The sequence below is a fragment of the Hyla sarda genome, chromosome 2 (genome assembly GCF_029499605.1).
Source record: "Hyla sarda isolate aHylSar1 chromosome 2, aHylSar1.hap1, whole genome shotgun sequence".
Taxonomy (NCBI): domain Eukaryota; kingdom Metazoa; phylum Chordata; class Amphibia; order Anura; family Hylidae; genus Hyla; species Hyla sarda.
Window position 1 is genome coordinate 238,920,420 of NC_079190.1, and position 22,062 is coordinate 238,942,481.

General features: G+C 40.7%; 1 protein-coding gene across 6 annotated transcripts in view; it reads right to left on the reverse strand.

The window, feature by feature from the left end:
• The window catches only part of BCAS3 (BCAS3 microtubule associated cell migration factor), a 1,340,542-nt gene that overhangs the window by 1,225,774 nt on the left and 92,706 nt on the right, over nucleotides 1-22,062 (reverse strand). For all 6 annotated transcript variants that reach the window (XR_008888692.1, XM_056556703.1, XM_056556707.1 and 3 more), the window contains exon 6: nucleotides 4,576-4,657. Coding sequence is in view for 5 of the 6 variants with exons in the window: in XM_056556703.1 (XP_056412678.1) it covers nucleotides 4,576-4,657 (82 nt within the window). In the remaining variant the exon portion in view is untranslated. The remainder of the gene's footprint in view (nucleotides 1-4,575; nucleotides 4,658-22,062) is intronic.

Here is a 22,062-nt window from a genome sequence, read left to right on the forward strand (position 1 = left end):
AAAGCTGGGGCCTATTAAAATGTGCCGCTCAGAAGTGTATTTAGCTGAAGCTGTGAACTTTTCACTTCACACCTGGGAATGAATTCTTTATCACGTAAGGACATCTTTTTTAAGATTGTGCCAAGTCTTTTGAAGCAGACTCCAACATTAAACAATCCTTCTTTTACTATTCCACAGTAAAACAGTGTGTGAGCCTTGCTTGATGGTAATCATCAGCTCCGTTACAATTCATTTTATTTTGTTCAGAATCATTAAGCTGGTGCGTTAGATAGCTGCTGAGTCCTATTACACGGCTCGCTTTTATCCGATTCCAGATATTAGTCAAATGCCTTTCTGTGCTTTTCAAAGCTTTATTCATTTGCAGAGAAGGTTAAGTGGGGAGGTCAGAATTTGCCTTTTACAGCCATACAAAAATTATCCATTTTTTTTTCGTATTTAAATGAGGTCTTTGAACAAAACATGTCCTAATTCTAAAAGCAATTTCAAAATGGCAAGGAATTATATTTCTATGTTCCGGCTATTGATAGTAATAATAATAAAAATAATGACGACAATCATCATTGAAAGGAATTGTTTTGAAACCATTCTGATCTAACTCTACCAGTAAAATGCTCCTGGGTTTTCCAGTCAGAGCTTTTATTGTTAAATAACTGAGTTTAAATAAAAATATTAAATATTCCACATGTACTTCAACTAAAATATTAATTTTTATTCTCTTGAAGGTTAAAAAAAAAAAAATGTTCTTTTATGTGCCAACATGTATGTAAACTGTCTATAAGTAACTCTGGAAGTTTGGCGATAATTTCCACACTGCACTTAATGACCCAGCTCAGCAAGTAGTGCTTAACTGCAAGAACTACCCGTGGCTGCTAACATGTAATAGAAGCCTAGTCTCACACCTTTATAACTTTGAAAAGGTTTGGTACACAAAAAAAGTTTATTCCTCTAAGAGAGAGAAAAATAGAAGTTTTGCAGTTATGATACCTTTTAATGGCTAACAAAAATAAATTAAATGATAGTACATGGAAACCTTCAAGCCTCTTTCGGGATCGAAAGCTCGCAAAGTGACATCATTCGATTTATTTTTGTCAGCCATTAAAAGGTATCATAACTGTAAGACTGCTATTTTCCTACTTTTCGGAGAGGAATAAACCTTATAACTCTAACACATTAATTTTCATTACAGACTGGCTATTTTGCAATGAATACAGATCCAGGACTGAATATTTGTGATTGACAGTGGGAATACATAGTACCACTAGTAATCATTGGCCATCTATTTTATCTCAAGTTAAGCTTAAAATACCAACCCCCATGTGCAAAGCCTAAAACAGTACAGACCCACATATCTCTCCTGCCAAAGACTCTATAGTCAACAGTCACTATATACTGTATCACTATTTCCCACTGTTTTTTTTTTCCAGGTTGTTCTACCCAATATGCTATCTATTACTTTATCAGGTTATTCTTGATATCTACAATCACTCCTAAAGTGAGTGCCACTGCCTGTTCTTCATGGTGGCTGGCCGCAGATCGTACATTGGCAGTCTATCCTAAGAATTGGCACCTATTAAAAGTCCCTACCAGAAACTTCATTCTACACTGATCATAATAATTGTAATAAAGTGTAGGGAGAAAAGGAAATTCTGTACAGTGTGAATACTCTGAGCAGGTATTAGGTAAGTCACAGAATCTGGCTCATTTATTCAAACTCCCCATTAACCCCCTTTACCACCATCAGCCAAGAGAATGATCTGAGGGAAGATTGTTATGCAATTTTGTAGAACCAACTCTACTGTTGCCAAACAAATATTTAATTGATGGGAAGAAAGATACCCATACATTGTTAAATAACTGTAGGCCAAACAATTGTTGGAGAGATAATTTCATTCAACAGTTATTTCTCTTGACCTTCCCATACACATGAATGTATGGCATATACCGAATGTTCCTGTGTTCTCCTTGGGAAGGGGTAAGCTACAGCCAGCCAGCTCTGGTGGGAGCTTGCCTGTCCCTAAACAAGTTAAAATCAGGCAGAGAAAATCCCAGCAAGCTTGACCACCTTCTCTCAAGCGACATCAGCAGTTAGTAGAGAATTGTGAAGCCACCATACACCTGAGTTGCCCGAAAGTGGTTAAACTTTAGTATAATGTACAGGGTGGGCCATTTATATAAATTACTTCTATTAAACAATTTTTACCCTTCCAGTACTTTTTAGCAGCTGTATGCTACAAAGGAAATTATTTTCTTTTTGAATTTCACACCTGATGCCTGTATCAAGAACTGTCCAGAGCAGGAAAAAATCCCAATTCCAAACCTATGCTGCTCTGGACAGTTCCTGACACGGACAGAGGTGTCAGCAGAGAGCACTGTGGATAAGACAAAAAAGAAATTCAAAAAGAAAAGAATTTCCTCTGTACAGCTGCTAAAATGTACTAGAAGGCTAAAGATTGTGTAATAGAAGCAATTTACAAATCTGTTTAACTTTCTGCCACCAGTTGATTTAAAGAGAAATGTTTTCCACAGGAGTACCCCTTTAAGAGGATAAAAGATTCTGTTCCCTTTTACATAGAATTGGGAATATTCTCCGGAGCAAATTATTTTCCTTAGGAAAGCACCTTTTCTTTTTTTTCTCCTTTTTTTTAGGTTTACTTTATAGGGAATATGCTCCCAGAGGTCTACGACCTTAATATACTAGATCCTATGGTAAATCCTAATGAAAAGACAAGATATCTCAACTATTAAATACCAATAAAACATGTATTTAACACTGGTATGAGTCATTACTGGGAAATCAGAATTCAAAGAAACAAGCATTAAAAATGTTTTCATTGATATTTACACGGTCACCAAAGCCAACATTGCCAATTCTTTATCCATACAATCTGGCAAAGAATAATAAAGATGTCTCCAAGACATTTACAGCATCTCTATATTTTATGATGGCAGTGCACCTTAACATAAAACCTTCCAATGCTTAGGTTGACCTGCCTTGCAGTTTCTTAGATGTTTGGTCTTTTTGGCTCCTAGCTACATTCATTTGGCTGGCTACAGTTATGTGTCACCGTTATTCTTAGGACTGATGTTTTAGATCCCTGTATAAAATCTATACAAAAACATTTTCTGGACATGATCTTCACAAGAACTTAATTGCTTCAGATGGGAATCTTTTTCTTTTCTGTTAAATCCTGCTGCTTAGCAGATGGTGATAAAAGTCAGGAATATGTTTCTCCTTTTTACAGCAATCTTGAGTGTAATTAAAGTTCTTGATTATGTCTTTTGTTCATGACTCCATCATAAACCAAGACATGTGTGAGCTAGCAGAATAATATCATTTTTGGCACTGTACAATGGGTGAAGGGTGAACAAATTAAACAGTCTGTTCTAAACGGCATTATAAGTACCTCTGTCTTGCTTCAACCTACTGATGTACTTAAAAAGTCTGTACCATTAGTACACCTGAAGGAAGTTTGGAACCCTGCACTTAAATATGGCTTCTGATGCAAAGTATACGGATTTGATTTAGTCACTTGTATGACTAGCTTTGGAAGAGTAATAATGTTGATTATTTAATAATTAGGCATCATTTCTTACTCATTCCAAACCAGAAATAATAGGAAAATAATTGCACAGCAGAACAAACTTAGTAAAGAAAAACATGTTATGTTGGGTTTCTGATTCTCAATGAGTAAGGTATGTTTTGACCAAATTTTGTTAAAATGTGTTTATTAATCTTTAAGTTTCAGATAATTTTTCCGGGCCTCCAGCAGACTATACTTTTCAAGTCAAAATCCATTTTATGAAGTATAGTTTATACTTGTGCTAACAATAAAGTAATCTTTCTTTTTGTTGGTACTATCTTTGTTAATACTACAGCTCATAAAATGGTCCTAAAAATTTTTTTTTTTTTTCGGTTTACTTCTAAGGCCCCTTTCACACTGCCGCTGCTCCCCATCAAGAATGACCGTTAAAGTGTCTTTTTAATTTTTGTGACTTTAACGCCCGTTCTCGTGATGGGGAACAACGGGCAACAATGGGTCATGACAGCTCCCATTTACTATTATACGGGCTGCCGGGCACCGTTGTTTTTTGACAGGAACAGTGGGAGAAATTATCCCATGCTATTCTCCCCGGCTCCCCCGAAAGCCATCACAATGCCGTGTCACAAACGCAGTGTGAAAGAAGCCTTATTATGACATATACCGTATTTGCATTGTAAAGAAAAACACAAAACTTGATGAAATAGATCGTAAATAATTATTTCTTTCTAAGCTTAACAATGTTGTTTTAACAATGCAGATTTCATAGGCAAACATTTTACACATGAAGAAGAAGTAGGTCCTGTGTAAAATTAGTTTTCTCAGTGTTGTTTTTTTTGTTATGGTCTTTCATATCCATAGAATTTTTTTTAGACTAGAAACCTGCTTTAATATTTAGAAGATTTAGAATATTTAGAATTACTTATAAATATGCAGACTGAGCAGGCCTAAAACAACAACTTCTAACCTAACTAAAATATCAAAAACAAGTAACAGATACATAAAGCCAAGGTTCAAAAACTATTATAAAACTTACTTATTTGAGGAGAAGGCAAGATTCGTGCAGACCGTACTGGACCATGTCGAACAGAGAACAATTCCTGAGCTTCTCCACTAACCTAAAAAATAAAACTGAAATAAGTTTAATAAGAATTCACCGGAACCTTTACGTAAAATAGCTCAGTGCATCACTGTTAAATAGTTTACAATCAATTAATATTTTATCTTACTGACCATATGTACACAGTACTGTGAATACCTTTTTGGTGATCTCTATCAAGAAGTGAAAAAGTTTAACATTCACATTGCTGGCAATAAATAAAAAGATAACAACTGCAGGGAAATACTTGTATTGTACATTCAAATTGCTTATTAATTTTTTTTTGTTTTTTTTAACAAGACACTACAGAACCATTTATATTAAAGTGTTAGTCTACATAAAGACATAAATGTCTTTGGAATAAACAGGGATATAGATTGGGACCCTGCAACCCACAGGGGAAAAGATGTCTGAAAAATGTTCTCCTATAGATGTAAAGATACTTACTACTAGCTACTAACTGGAAGAGAACTATAGCTAGTCAGTGTGTCAATGTATACAAATAGACTTTTAGGGTAGGGTCACAAATAACTGATCTGCAGAATATTTTATGCTGTGGATCCGCTGATGACCAATTCTAGAGTGAGCCCTGTCTCGGGAAACACCCAGTTTAGAAGAGGTTTGCTATGGGGATTTGCTTCTAAACTGGGCGGTTCCCGAGACACGTGTCATCAGAGAGAACAGAGACAGAAAAGAACAACCTTAACTTCAGAAGCTCATAAGTACTGAAAGGATTAAGATTTTTTAATAGAAGTTATTTACAAATCTGTTTAACTTTCTGGAGCCAGTTGATATATAAAAAAAAAGTTTTTCCCTGGATAACCCCTTTAAGGACCAGAGAATTTTTTGCACATCTGACCACTGTCACTTTAAGCATTAATAACTCTAGGATGCTTTTACTTATGAATTTGATACTGATATTGTTTTTTCGTGACATATTCTACTTTATCATAGTGGTAACTTTTCGTCGATACTTGCATCATTTATTGGTGAAAAATTCAAAAATCTCATGAAAAATTTTGAAGCTCTCTGCTTGTGAGGAAAATAAGCAAACCAAATAAATTATATATTGATTCACATATACAATATGTCTACTTTATGTTTGCATCATAAAGTTGACATGTTTTTGCTTTTGGAAGACATCAGAGGGCTTCAAAGTTCAGCATCAATTTTCCAATTTCTCTCAAAATTTTCAAAATCGGAATTTTTCAGGGACCAGTTCAGATTTGAAGTTGATTTGTGGGGTCTTCATATTAGAAATACCCCATAAATGACCCCATTATAAAAACTGCATCCCTTAAAATGATATTCAGTATGTTAGTTAACCCTTTAGGTGTTTCACAGGAATAGCAGCAAATTGAAGGAGAAAATTCAAAATCTCAATTTTTTACACTAACATGTTCTAGTAGACCCAGTTTTTGAATTTTTACAAGAGGTAAAAGGAAAAATGCCCCCCCCCCAAATGAGTAACTCAATTTCTCTCGGGTAAGGAAATACCTGATATGTGAACATAAAGTGCTCTGTGGATGCACTAGAGGGCTCAGAAGCGAAGGAGCGACAATGGGATTTTGGAGAGTAAATTTTGCTGAACTGGTTTTTAGGGGGCATGTCGCATTTAGGAAGCCCGTATGGTTCCATAACAGAAAAAAAAACACATGGCATACTATAGAAACTATGGACACTTTGCAAACTACACCCCTTAAGACACATAACAAGGGGTACAGTGAGCCTTAACACCCCACAGGTGTTTGACGACTTTTTGTTAATCCAAATAGTCAAGAAGAAAGTACAGGCAACTCACCACGTTGTAGTATCTTCGTGTTTATTACTGGGACATGCAGGTAAAGCGGCTCCACGCCACACCGGGATGCCGAACACTAGTGCGTTAACCGATGACAGCTGTTTCTTTCCTTTCAGGAACTTCAACAGATCGTCTCCATTCACCTGTGCACGTGACTATATATCTCCTCCTTTACTTGTGACGTCGTGCCGAGGTGAGCGGAGCTTCAATCTTACAAATAGATTTACCAATATTAGATTTATAGAAAAATTGCTTATAAACCATAACATAATTGTGTATAAGTGAAAATAGCATTACTGCTGTGGTAAAAAACTGTTTAAAACCAGGCTAGTAAAAACAGAACCATTTGTAACCAAACCGATGTTCAGAGAAAGACTCCCATATCTATTCTATCATTTAACCCCCTCATGTCTTGCGCTCCCGTCCTCAATATCCAACGGGCTTCTATTTCTCTTAATTTTTTCACATTATCTTGGTCTGGTTTTATTTTGACTTTTTCTATGCCTAAGAATTTTATATTTTTGATGTTTCCTGCATGTTCAGAGACCACGTGTTCTATCAGTCGCGGTGAACCTTTTTTTGTCACTATAGAGTGCATGTGTTCTCTGAATCTGATATTCATGGGTCTGATTGTACTGCCTATGTAAAATCTCATACATTCACATATGATTGCATATATTACATTTTTGGATCTGCAGCACATGAAATCTGTTATTTCTCTGGTAATGCCACCTATATTAATACTGTTGCCAGTTATAAAATGGTGGCACCAGTTGCAATTTCCACATTTTTTATTTCCTCTGATTATTGATTTATTTAACCAGTTTTCTTCTGTTGTTCTTTTTTCAGTTATTTTACTTTTTACTAATTCGTCTTTTAAATTTTTTGTTCGCTTAAACGCTATCATGGGTTTTTCTATTTTTATTTTACCAAGAATCTGGTCTCTTTCTATTAAATGCCAGTTTGTGTGTATAGATCTTTTAATTACTTCATGCATGGGACTATATTTGAACGTAAATGTAAACCTCTCTTTCTTTATGTCCTCATCTTTTATTTTAGTGTGTTTTCTGTGTCTCCTATTTTTTAATAGTGTGCTCCTGTCAATTTTTTTAACTCTTTCTAGTGTGTTTTTTAACATTAGAGGTGGATATCCCCTATCTTCTAACCGTTGTATCAATTCATTGGCCTGAGTATTAAACGCCTCTTCTGTGCTATTTATTCGTCTCAATCTGAGTAGCAGTACCATATGGACAACTACTCAGATTGAGACGAATAAATAGCACAGAAGAGGCGTTTAATACTCAGGCCAATGAATTGATACAACGGTTAGAAGATAGGGGATATCCACCTCTAATGTTAAAAAACACACTAGAAAGAGTTAAAAAAATTGACAGGAGCACACTATTAAAAAATAGGAGACACAGAAAACACACTAAAATAAAAGATGAGGACATAAAGAAAGAGAGGTTTACATTTACGTTCAAATATAGTCCCATGCATGAAGTAATTAAAAGATCTATACACACAAACTGGCATTTAATAGAAAGAGACCAGATTCTTGGTAAAATAAAAATAGAAAAACCCATGATAGCGTTTAAGCGAACAAAAAATTTAAAAGAAGAATTAGTAAAAAGTAAAATAACTGAAAAAAGAACAACAGAAGAAAACTGGTTAAATAAATCAATAATCAGAGGAAATAAAAAATGTGGAAATTGCAACTGGTGCCACCATTTTATAACTGGCAACAGTATTAATATAGGTGGCATTACCAGAGAAATAACAGATTTCATGTGCTGCAGATCCAAAAATGTAATATATGCAATCATATGTGAATGTATGAGATTTTACATAGGCAGTACAATCAGACCCATGAATATCAGATTCAGAGAACACATGCACTCTATAGTGACAAAAAAAGGTTCACCGCGACTGATAGAACACGTGGTCTCTGAACATGCAGGAAACATCAAAAATATAAAATTCTTAGGCATAGAAAAAGTCAAAATAAAACCAGACCAAGATAATGTGAAAAAATTAAGAGAAATAGAAGCCCGTTGGATATTGAGGACGGGAGCGCAAGACATGAGGGGGTTAAATGATAGAATAGATATGGGAGTCTTTCTCTGAACATCGGTTTGGTTACAAATGGTTCTGTTTTTACTAGCCTGGTTTTAAACAGTTTTTTACCACAGCAGTAATGCTATTTTCACTTATACACAATTATGTTATGGTTTATAAGTAATTTTTCTATAAATCTAATATTGGTAAATCTATTTGTAAGATTGAAGCTCCGCTCACCTCGGCACGACGTCACAAGTAAAGGAGGAGATATATAGTCACGTGCACAGGTGAATGGAGACGATCAGTTGAAGTTCCTGAAAGGAAAGAAACAGCTGTCATCGGTTAACGCACTAGTGTTCGGCATCCCGGTGTGGCGTGGAGCCGCTTTACCTGCATGTCCCAGTAATAAACACGAAGATACTACAACGTGGTGAGTTGCCTGTACTTTCTTCTTGACTATTTGGATTTGCATTCATCCTATCACTATCGCAGTACATGAGCACCACCACATGAAGATACGCTGCTAGAGCATGCACACAGACTGTTTAAGGGAGAATATATAGAGGGAGAGCAGTGCCAGCACTTCAATCTCTGCTGTGACGACTTTTTGTTAAATTGGGATGTGTAAATGAAAAAAAAAAAAAATTCACAAAAATGCTTTTTTTTCCCCAAATTTACCATTTTTACAAGAGGTAATAGGAGAAAATGCCCCACAAAATTTGTAACTCCATTTCTACTGAGTATGGAAATACCCCATGTGTGGATGTAAAGTGCTCTGCGGGCGAACTACAATGCTCAGGAGAGAAGGAGCATTTGGAGAGAGAATTTGTTTCGAATGGAAGTCAGGGGCACTGTGCGTTTACAAAGCCCCCATTCTACCAGAACAGTGGACATCCCCACGTGACCCCATTTTGGAGACTACACCCCTCTCGGAATGTAATAAGGGGTGCAGTGAGCATTTACACCCGACTGGTGTTTGACAGACTTATGGAACAGTGGGCTGTGCAAATGAAAAATAAAATTTTTCAATTTCACGGACCACTGTTCCAAAAATCTATCAGACACCTGTGGGGTGAAAATGCTCACTGCCCCCATTATTACATTCCGTGAGGGGTGTAGTTCTAGAATGGGGTCACATGTGGCGGGGTCCACTGTTCTGGCACCATGGGGGCTTTGTAAACGCCCAAGGCCTTAAATTCCAGACAAATTCTCTCTCCAAAAGCCCAATAGCGCTCCTTCTTTTCTGAGCATTGAAGTTCGCCCGCAGAGCACTTTACGTCCACATATGGGGTATTTCCTTGCTCAGAAGAAATGGTATTACAAATTTTGGTAATTACATGGTATTACATAAAGACATAAATGTCTTTGGAATAAACAGGGATATTGATTTGGACCCTGCAACCCACAGGGGAAGAGATGTCTAAAAAATGTTCTCCTATAAATGTAAAGATACTACTAGCTACTAACTGGAAGTGAACTAAAGCTAGTCAGTGTGTCAATGTATACAAATAGACTTTTAGGGTAGGGTCACAAATAACTGATCTGCAGCACGGTATTACAAATTTTTTTTTTTTTTTTGGGGGGGGGGGGTTTCTATTACCCCTTGTGAAAACGAAAAATTTAGGATAATACCAACATTTTAGTGAAAAATGTAAAAAATTTTCATTTACAACGAAAAATTATTCATACACCTGTGGGTATGCATACACTCATGGGAATTCTGGTCCCCGCCACTAGCCAGTTGGGGACCAGACCGAGATGCCTGCTGGAATCATTCAGCAGGCATCCTGGTACATTGCCCAGGGGGGTCCTGAGACAATTCAGACATGCGATTTTCTGCTATTCTGGGCTGATCGGGTCTCTGGTGACCCGATCACCCGGAAAATAGGGATGATCGGTGCTGTCAGTGACAGCCCCGATCGTCCTGAGGGATAGGAGCGAGGTCGCAGTGCTGCGATCTCCTCCTATCCCCTGCCATTGGTCAGAAATTAATTCTGACCAATGGCAGCACAGGACAGTGGGTTGCCATGGAAACCCCCGTTTCTGCCCACCCCTGGATGTCGGGCATAACGGGGGGAGAAGATGGCGTGGGGACCACAGATCATCTGAGACATCAGCGGAAATCACGACGCAGGTAGGGAAGCGACGGTAGGGAAGCGACGGTGGGGGGGGGGGGGGGGAGTAAAGTTCCAGTAAAGCGATCTTTACTGTGGCAACAACTAGGAAGGCCGAACTGTAACTCCCAGCCAAAGGCTGTCTGAGCATGCTGGGAGTTGTAGTTTTGCAACATCTGGAGGGTCACAGTTTGTAGGCCACTGTTACAGTGGTGCCCAAACAGTAGCCCTCCAGATGTTGCCAAACTACAACTCTCAGCATGGCTAGACTGCCCAGGCATGCTGGGAGTTGTAGTTCTGTAACATCTGTCCCTTCAGATTTTGCAATTTTTGACATTTTTGAAAATTGCTGCTCTACTTTGAAGCCCTCTAATTTTTTCAAAAAGTTAAAATATGTCCATTTTATGATGCCAACATAAAGTGGACATATTGTATTTGTGAACAAAAATAACATTTATTTGGAATATCCATTTTCCTTACAAGCAGAGAGCTTCAAAGATCGAAAAATGCTATTTTCTAAATTCTATGAAATTTTGGGATTTTTCACCAAAAAAGAATGCAAGTAACGACAAAAATTTAACACCAAAATAAAGTAGAATATGTCACGAAAAAACAATCTCAGAATCAGAATATTTGGTCAAAGCATTTTAGAGTTATTAATGTGTAAAGTGACGGTGGTCAGAATTGCGAAAAAGGGCTCAGTCCTTAAGGTGAAAAAGGGCTGCATCCTTAAGGGGTTAAGGGGTGTAGTTTCCAAAATGGGGTCACATGTGGGGTTTTTTTTTGTGTGTTTAAGTCAGAACCGCTGTAACGATCAGCCACCCCTGTGCAAATCACCTCAAATGTACATGGCACGCTCACTCCTGAGCCATGTTGTGAGCCCGCAGAGCATTTTACGTCCACATATGGGGTATTTCCATACTCAGGACAAATTTACATGTTACAAATTTTGGGGGCGTTTTTTTCCTTTTACCTCTTGTGAAAATGAAAAGTATGGGGCAACACCAGCAAGTTAGTGTAAAAAATAAAAAATGTTTACAGTAACATGCTGGTGTAGACCCCAACTTTACCTTTTCATAAGGGGTAAAAGGAGAACAAGCCCACAAAATTTGTTAGGCAATTTCTCCCAAGTACGGAGATACCCCATATGTGGCCCTAAACTGTTGCCTTGAAATACGACAGGGCTCCGAATTGGGAACGCCATGCGCATTTGAGGCCTTAATTAGCGATTTGTATAGGGGTGGATATAGGGATATTCTATTCCAGTAATTCCCAAACAGGGTGCCTCCAGCTGTTGCAAAACTCCCAGCATGGCTGGACAGTGATTGGCTGTCCGGCAATATTGGTAGTGCCGTACCAGATGTTTTTCATTTTCATTGGGTGGTGGTGGTGGGGGGGGGGGGGGAGGTAACTATGTGGGGGTAAGTGTATTTGTAGTGTTTTACTCTTTATTATGTGTTATTGTAGTGTAGTGTAGTGTTTTTATGATACACAGGCAGGGGTTCACAGCGAGTCTACCGCTGGGAGTTTGAGCTGCAGCGGAAAACTTGCTGCATCTCAAACTTGCTGTAAACCCCTGCCCGTGTGTATGTACCCTGTACATTCACATGGGGGGGGGGGGGGGGGGCAAACCTCCAGCTGTTGCAAAACTACAACTCCCAGCACGCAGTGACAGAAGGGCATGCTGGGACTTGTAGTTATGCAGCAGCTGGAGGCACACTGGTAGCAAAACACTGTGAGTTTGTTACTTATCTAAGTGTTTCCCAACCCATGTGCCTTCGGCTGTTGCAAAACTACAACTCCCAACATGCATGGTCTGTCAGTGCATGCTGGGAGTTATAGTTTTGCAAAAGCTGGAGGCAAACGGGTTGGGAAACACTGAGTTAGGAAACAGACAATGTTTGCCAACCAGTGTGCTTCCAGTTGTTGCAAAACTACAACTCCCAGTATGCCCAGACAGTCGAATGGAATGCTGGGAGTTGTAGTTTTGTGTCTACTGGAGGCAAACAGTTTGACGACCACTGTGTAGTGGTGTCCAAACTGTAGCCCTCCAGATGTTGTAAAACTTCAACTCCAAGCATGCCCAGACTGCCCAGGCATGCTGGGAGTTGTAGTTCGGCAACATCTGAAGGGCAAGATGTTAAAGAACTACAACTCCCAGCATGCCTGGAATGTCTGGGCATGCTGAGAGTTGTAGTTTTGAAACTCCTAGAAGCAGCAGTGAAGATCACTTTACAGAGATCTTCACTGCTGCCTCTGATGCCGCCGCTGCATCCTCCACTTGCCTGCCACTGATCCCCGGTCGCCGCTGGCTGCGCCGGTCCCGTGGTATGTCCCCACTGCAGCTCTCATCTTCCCCTGCTCTGCCTGGACTTCAGAGCGGGGAAAATTAGCTTTAACCCCTCCAGTCAGCTGAGACACAGTGATTGGTCCACAGGGACCAATCACAGTTATCGCTGACCAGGACTATTCACAGATGGTCCTGGGGGAACTTGAAGAAGTTGTCTCCCACTGGTAATAGCAGGACTTCTGTTAGCACGCGCATCCCTGGGTTAACTGAATGACTTAGATAAACGTCATGATGGGCGAACTACCAGCATAACATGACGTTTATATAAGTAATTCTGCAGGAAGGGATTAAACTCACCTGGAGCAAGTAACAGGTGTGGGCAATATAGAAATCACACCTGAAATCATAAAAAGGAGAGAAGTTCACTTAGTCTTTGCATTGTGTATCTGTGTGTGCCACACTAAGCATGGACAACAGAAAGAGAAGACAACTGTCTGAGGACTTGAGAACCAAAATTGTGGAAAAATATCAACAATCTCAAGGTTATAAGTCCATCTCCAGAGATCTAGATTTGCCTTTGTCCACAGTGCGCAACATTATCAAGAAGTTTGCAACCCATGGCACTGTAGCTAATCTTCCTGTGCGTGGACGGAAGAGAAAATGTATGAAAGGTATAAACGCAGGATAGTCCAGAGGGTGGATAAGCAGCCCCAAACAAGTTCCAATGATATTCCTGCAGGCTCAGGGTGCATCAGTGTTAGTGCAAACTATCCGTTGACATTTCAATGAAATGAAATGCTATGGCAGGAGACCAAGGAGCATCCCACTGCTGACAGAGCCTACATTTTTCCAAAATGAAATTGAGTAAGCCAAAATCCTTCTGGGAAAACATCTTGTGGACAGATGAGACCAAGATAGAGCTTTTTGGTAAAGCACATCAATCTACTGTTTACCAAAAACGGAATGAGGCCTACAAAGAAAAAAACACAGTACCTACAGTGAAATATGGTGGAGGTTCAATGATGTGTTGGGGTTGTTTTGCTGCTTCTGGCACTGGTGCAAGGCATTATGAAATCTAAGGATTACCAATGGATTTTAAGTTGCACTGTACAGCCCAGTGTCAGAAAGCTGGGTATGCGTCTGAGATCTTGGGTCTTCCAGCAGGACAATGACCCCAAACAGATGTCAAAAAGCACCCAGAAATGGATGGCAACAAAGCGCTGGAAAGTTCTGAAGTGGCCAGCAATGAGTCCAGATCTAAATCCCATTGAACACCTGTGAGAAGATCTTAAAATTGCTGTTGGGAAAAGGTGCCCTTCCAATAAGAGAGACTTGGAGCAGTTTGCAAAGGAAGAGTGGTCCAACATTCCGGCTGAGAGGTGTAAGAAGCTTATTAATGGTTATAGGAAGTGACTTATTTCAGTTCTTCTTTCCAAAGGGTGTGCAACCAAATATTAAGTTAAGGGTTCCAATAATTTTGTCCCACCCATTTTTGGTGTGACATTATGTCCAAGTTGCTTATCTCCTCCCCTTTTTGGTTTAGTTCCAATACACACAAAGGGAATAAACATGTGTATAGCAAAACATGTGTTACTGCAATCCTTTTCTGTGAGAAATAATTCATTTTCTTGAAAATTTCAGGGGTGCCAACATTTACGGCCACGACTGTAATATAATATAATTTAATACCATATCATTTTCTTTATATTCCAAGCTCATTTTTAGCACTGTGCAGTAAAAAGGGACATTTCTACACAGAAATCCCTATATCATTACTAAAAGACAATTATTTCAGGATTGAGATGTGTAAATACCCAGTCTCCACATTTAATCTCGATCAGTTATGTAGTCATTGCATGTGCGTAATGCTTTTTATCATCACAGCCTGTAGATAATTTTTCCACCCAGATTCTGCCTAAGCATTAACATGTTTACTGATAAATGATCCCTTTCATATACGAGACAACAGCTCCATCTGCCAGTAATGAAGTGTCCAGAGTTAGCATCTGTACATGCCTTTCTGAAAGAATTTGCAGTATATTGTTAAGCTGTGCTAAATCAGAGGTGCTTTTGTATAGCCCTTTTCCCCTAGAAGTTTAGTGAAGTACTATAAGGTGGTCACATCCATACTGCAAATGCAAGATTTTAGTTTGTTCCCGACCACCAACATATATTCACTATTATGTAAGGTAACCACGCAAAATACATTCTTTTGTTAGTTTATCTTTGGTCGTGGACACTAAATATATTTTTTAATGACATAACCAATTAAATCATTATTTGACAACATTCTTGGTGAACAGCCATAATCTGAGGTTTATGGTATGAAAGGCATTCAATAACAATAACCCCTTATGGACTGAGCCCTTTTTTGCAATTCTGACCACTGTCACTTTATGCATTAATAACTCTGGGATGCTTTTACCGATTATTCTGATTCCAAGACTGTTTTTTCGTGACATATTCTACTTTAACATACCGTATATACTCGAGTATAAGCCGACCTGAATATAAGCCGAGGCACCTAATTTTACCACAAAAACCTGGAAAAAAAAGTATTGACTCGAGTATAAGCCTAGGGTGGGAAATGCAGCAGCAGCAGCAGCTACTGGTAAATACCAATAAAATTACATTAATTGAGACATCGGTAGTTTAAATGTTTTTAAATGTTTATTTCAAAGAAAAACAGTAAACTAGCTCTGTAAGTGGAAAAGAGGGTCAACAAAAACCATATGGTATCAAAAATAACTTTAAAAGTACAAAAACCTCAATCCTCAATCAAGCTAAAACAAAAGAGTTAAAATCCTTCAAAACTGAATTCCTCCTCGTCATCTGTATGTCCAAACAGAGCTTCAGCTAAAGCTGGTGTGAGGCTATCAGCATAGACATTGTCATCATCACTGATTTCGCCGTCTTCACCATCACTGCTGTCGTTTTCATACAAAGCGCTGTCTTCACTGCCATCCATAGCATTACTAATGCCACATTTCTTGAAGGCGTGTTTCACCATGTCCTCTGGAATATCTTCCCATGCATCACGAACCCACCTTGCTACCAATTCTATGTCGGGCTTCATCAGATTTCCAACTTTTGTCAGTCGGACTTGACCAGATGACATCCATTCATGCCACATCTTTCGCACACGATCTTTGAAAGGTTTATTTAAACACACATCTAGGGGCTGCAATACAGATGTAAGCCCACCTGGAATAACGGCCAAAGTAACTTGAGAAGACTTTGCCAATTTTTTTATGTCATCAGATGTGTGGGCTCTGAACATATCCCAAACTAGCAATGATTTTTTTTTCTTTAAGGCTGCTCCTGGTCGTCCGTTCCAAATTTCTTCCAGACATTTTTTTGTTCCGTCTTCATCCATCCAACCTTTAATATGCGCGCGCACTGTAATTCGTGGTGGGAATTTGACCTTTTTAGGCAAGGTCTTTCTTTTAAAAATAATGACAGGCCGCAACTTAGTTCCATTAGCCAAACATGACAGAACAACTGTGAAATGGTTTTTTTCATTTCCTGTGGTTCTGAGTAAAATAGTCTTCTCTCCCAAATTTGCCACAGTTCTGTTGCTTGGAAGATCAAACGTCATAGGTGTTTCATCCATATTTCCAATATCTCCCAGGTCATAATTATGGATCCTTCTTTGTTTTATTATGAATGAATGGAGTGACATCAGTTTTTCATCAAGGTCTTTTGGCAACTTCTGTGAAATCTTTGTTCTTTGCCGTAAACATAGGGCAAACCTATTCATGAAGCGGGTACACCATCCTGCTGATGCAACAAAATTTTCAATGCCTGGTGCTTTTAATTTGTCATCTTTAGCCATTTGAAGGGCACGTAAACGAATTCCCATTCGTGTTACGCAGTAACCGTTTTGACGAGACTCCATAACCCATTTATGCAATTCAGTCTCTAGAGACCCATATGAAGTTGTTAAACCACGTCGAGCTTTTTTTGCCTTTGGAAGCTTTTCCAAGTCCGCTTTCATTTTCCGCCACACCCTCACTTCGTCAACACAAAATTCCCTGCTTGCAATACTGTTATTGCTTTCTTCTGCTCTTGACACAACCTTAAGTTTGAAACCAGCTTCGTAGGACCTACGTTTTTGTTTTGGTCTGGGATTGGAAGTATTGGGATCCATTTCTAACAGGTAAAAAAAATAAAAAAATAAAAAACACTTTGAAAGACCCAAAAAAAGACACCACAAGACCCAAAACCTGCTGGATCACCAAGGAAGCAGACAATAATTCAGGGTTTGGATAGTTTGATATAATATTCCAGAGGGAACAAGCAGTGCCCAGTACGGCACGGACCACGCAGAAGCTGCAGGCGCCCACAGATGAGAGACGGGGGGAGGGATTTTTTTTTAAGGCTGATGCCAATAATCTGTTAACTTTCAGATGTTTTGTACATTTACCATTTATTAAAGGACAACTGTACTGCAGCACTTTTATGTCCCCCTGGTCCCGGGCTGCAAAAATAAACAAAATAAACTTGAACTCACCTTCCTATGCTCCCCCGTTGGACCAGTACTGGTCTCACGGTCCAGCGCTGACATCCTCTTCCTACTTACTGGGAACGGAGAGGGTACAGTGCTGTCAGCGTATCACTGGCCACAGCGATGTCCCACCCCGGCCGGTGTTGGCTGAGCTCACTGTCATGTAAGGAGCTCTGGCCGGCTGGGGCGGGACATTGCTGCTGCTGGTGAAACACTGACGGCACTGTACCCTCTCCGTTCCCAGGAAGTGGAATGAGGATGTCAGAGCTGGAGCCTGAGGCCGGTACCGGTCCAACGGGGGAGCATAGGCAGGTGAGTTTATTTTTGCAGCCCGGGACCAGGGGGACATAAAAGTGCTGCAGTACAGTTGTCCTTTAAGGTAAATGCACAAAATATACTGTACTAGAATATGTGTATGTGTTTGTGTAGTGTGTACAGTGAATAAACTGTGTGTATATAATGAATGCAGAGTGTATGTGTGTGTGTGTGTAGTGTGTGTACCGTATATAATGAATGCAGGGTGTGTGTGTGTGTATATAATGCATGCAGATTTGTGTAATGTGTGTTTGTATGAATGAAGAATGTGTGTGTTTGTGTGTGTGTGTGTGTATATATATATATATATATATATATACACATACATACACATATAATACTGAGTGGGGGTGGGGGGGGCATATCTATTATTTCATAATTTTTATTATTTTACTTTTTGTTTTACTTCCCCCTCCCTGCTTGTTACTTTGCCAGGGAGGGGGGATCTGCTATCCCCTGGTGGTCCAGTGGCATGGGCTGAACATTTGGAGAAGCCGTTACTGTACTGTACCTTCCCAGCAGCCCTCTTCAGCTCCACTGTGCGCGCTTTGAGCATTGCCATGGAAACCCGTGACAATGCTCTGCCGGCCGCGGGTCTCGCGAGAGTTACACAGTGGAGCTGCAGGGAGCTGCTGGGAACGTAAGATACAGCTTCTGTGGCCGGGCAGCCCTCCTTCTGCGCCCCCACCGCCGAGACACGCAGCCGGCAGAGCAAAGTGGAGCTTCATGGCAGTAAGTGAGAGCTTCTCCGCCGCCTCCCAATCTGCGCCCCCCACCGCCGAGACACGCGGCTGGCTAACACAATGAAGAATGCAGCGAAGTAGGTGACAGCTTCTACCGCCCCTCCCCCCTTCAGCGACCCGCTGTTATATATTATACATTTCCATAATATAGAACAGGACCGCCGGGCTTGTCAGGAGCCCGGCGGTCCTGTTCTATATTATGGAAATAGTCACTCGAGTATAAGCCGAGGGGGGCATTTTCAGCACAAAAAATCATGCTGAAAAACTCGGCTTATACTCGAGTATATACGGTAGTCATGAAACTTTTGAAAATTTAGAATTTTTCTAACTTTGAAACTCTCTGCTTGTAAATAAAATGGATATTGCAAATAAATTATATATTGATTCACATATACAATATGTCTACTTTATATTTGCATCATAAAGTTTACATGTTTTTACTTTTGGAAGACATCAGAGGGCTTCAAAGTTCAGCAGCAATTTTAAAATTTTTCACAAAATTTTCAAAATCGGAATTTTTCAGGGACCAGTTCAGTTTTGAAGTGGATTTGAGGTGTCTTAGAAATACCCCATAAATGACCCCATTATAAAAACTGCTCCCCCAAAGTATTCATAATGACATTCAGAAAGTGTGTTAACCCTTTAGTTGTTTCACAGGAATAGCAGCAATGTAAAGGAGAAAAATCCAAATCTTAATTTTTTACACTCGCATGTTCTTGTAGACCCAGTTATTGAAATTTTACAAGGGGTAAAAGGAGAAAAAGCACCCCAAAGTTTGTAACCCAATTTCTCTTGTGTAAGGAAATATCTCATATGTGGGTGTCAAGTGCACTACAAGGCTCAGAAGGGAAGGAGCGACAATGGGATTTTGGAGAGTGAGTTTTTCTGTTTAACGACTTTGGATCGTGTAAATGAAAAACATTTTTTCGCTAAAATGGTGGTTTTCTACCAAATTTTTACAAGGGGTTATAGGAGAAAATACCCCCCAAAATTTGTAACCCCATCTCTAGTACGGAAATACCCCATGTGTGGACGTCAAGTGAACTGCGGGCGAACTACAATGCACTTGGCTTTTGGAAAGCAAATTTCGCTGAAATGGTTTTTGGGGGGCATGTCACATTTAGGAAGCCCTTATGGTGCCAAAACAGCAAAAAAAAAAAAAACACCATTTCTTCTGAGTATGGAAATACCCCGTATGTGGATGTAAAGTGCTCTGCGAGCAAACTACAGGACTGTGTAGGGGTATGTGTATATGTAGTGTTTTACTTTTTATTTTGTGTAGGTGCAGTGTAGTATTTTTAAGGATATATTCAGATGGGCGGGTTTACGGTGAGTTTCTCGCTGGTAGTTTGAGGTCCAGCAGAAAATTTGCCGCATCTCAAACTTGCATCAGAAAACTAGCTGTAAACCCACCCATGTGAATGTACCTTGAACATTTTCATGGGGGGGAGGGGGACCTTCAGCTGTTGCTAAACTACAACTCCCAGCATGCACTGACAGACCATATATGCTGGGAGTTGTAGTTATGCAACAGCTGGAGGCACATTGGTTGCGAAACACTGAGAGTTTGTTACTTGACTCAGTGTTTCGCAACCAGTGTGACTCCAGCTGTTGCAAAACTCCCAGCATGTATAGTCTCTAAGTGCATGCTGGGAGTTGTATTTTTGCAACAGCTGGAGGCACACTGAGTTAGGTAACGAACTCTGTTTCACAACCAATGTGTCTCCAGCTGTTGCAAAACTGCAACAATCATCATGCATTGACAGCCAAAGGGAATGCTGAGCGTTGCAGTTTTGCAACAGCTGGAGGCACACTGCTACAACTCCCAGCATGCCCTTTGGTAGTCTGTGCATGTTGGGAGTTGTAGTTATGCAACAGCTGGATGCACACTTTTTCATAGAAAAAATGTGACTCCAGCTGTTGCATAACTACAACCCCCAGCATGCACAGACTACCAAAGAGCATGCTGTGAGTTGTAGTTGGAACTCCAGCTGTTGCAAAACTACAACTCCCAGCATGCCCTTTAGCTTTGCATGCTGAGAGTGGTTGCTAAGCAACAGCAGGAGGTGAACAGGCTTCACCTCCTGCTGTATCCTGCCGCCGGGACCGCTGCCACTGCTGCTCCTGTCGCCGCCACCGCTCCTGAGGGGACCCTCGCCGGACCAGGGCAAGGTAGGAGACCCCCACCGGCCCCGATTGTCGCCATGATCACCATCCTGATCACCACCAAGCAGGGCCGTGATTGGTCGGTCGTTCCGACCGATCAATCACGTGATCGTGAGGCGCCATCCGTGCCACCTCACTCCTGCTGGGTACGGGTGAATGGGGCTGTCTCGGACAGCCCCATTCACCCTTTTTTTCCAGGCCACCGGGTCACCAGAGACCCGATTGACCTGGAATCATCGCAAATCGCCAGTCTGAATTGACCAGCGATTTGGGGCGATCACCGATATGGGGGGACCTCAGGACCCCCCTGGGCAATATGTCGGGATGCCTGTTGAACGATATCTGCAGGCATCCCGGTCTGGTCCCTGCCCGGCGAGCGGCAGGGGCCGGAAGAACGCAGGGCGTACCCATACGCCCTGAGTCCTTAAGAACTCGGAGACGGGGGCGTATGGATACACCCTGCGTCCTTAAGGGGTTAAAGACCATAAAAAATTTGTGTGTTTTTTTCTCCCCATTTACTTCTGCTCACTAGAGTTTCTGAAGGAGATCAGAAACAGTTAAGGCATAACGCAGGTAGACCAGGATAAACACTGCTCATAAAAATAAAGGGAATACTAAGATAACACATCCTAGATCTGAATGAACTAATCGTATACAATACTTTCGTCTTTACATAGTTGAATCTGCTGACAACAAAATCAAACAAAAATGATCAATGGAAATCAAATTTATCAACCCATGGAGGTCTGGAAATGGTCCTCAAAATAAGTCAAAATGAGGCTCAGTAGTGTGTGTGGCCTACATGTGCCCGTATGACCTCCCTACAATGCCTGGGCATGGTCGTGATGAGTTGGCAGATGGTCTCCTGAGCGATGCCCTCCCACACCTGGACTAAACCATCCGCCAACTCCTGGATAGTCTGTGGTGCCACGTGGTGTTGGTGGATGGAGCGAGATATGATGTCCCAGATGTGTTCAATCAGATTCAGGTCTAGGGAACGGGCAGGCCAGTCCATAGCATCAATGCCTTCCTCTTCCAGGAACTGCTGACACACTCCAGCCACATGAGGTCCAGCACTGTCTTGCATTAGGAGGAACATAGGGCCAACCACACCAGCATATGGTCTCACAAGGGGTCTGAGGATCTCATCTCGGAATCTAATGGCAGTCAGGCTACCTCCGGCAAGCACATGGAGGGCTGTGCGGCCCCACAAAGAAATTCCACCGCCAAACCGGTCGTGCTGGAGGATGTTGCAGGCAGCAGAACGTTCTCCACGGTGTCTCCAGACTCTGTCACGACTGACACATGTGCTCAGTGTGAACCTGCCTTCATCTGTGAGACAGGGTGCCAGTGGCCAATTTGCCATCTTGGTGTTCTCTGGCAAATGCCAAACGTCCTGCACAGTGTTGGGCTGTAAGCCTGTGGAT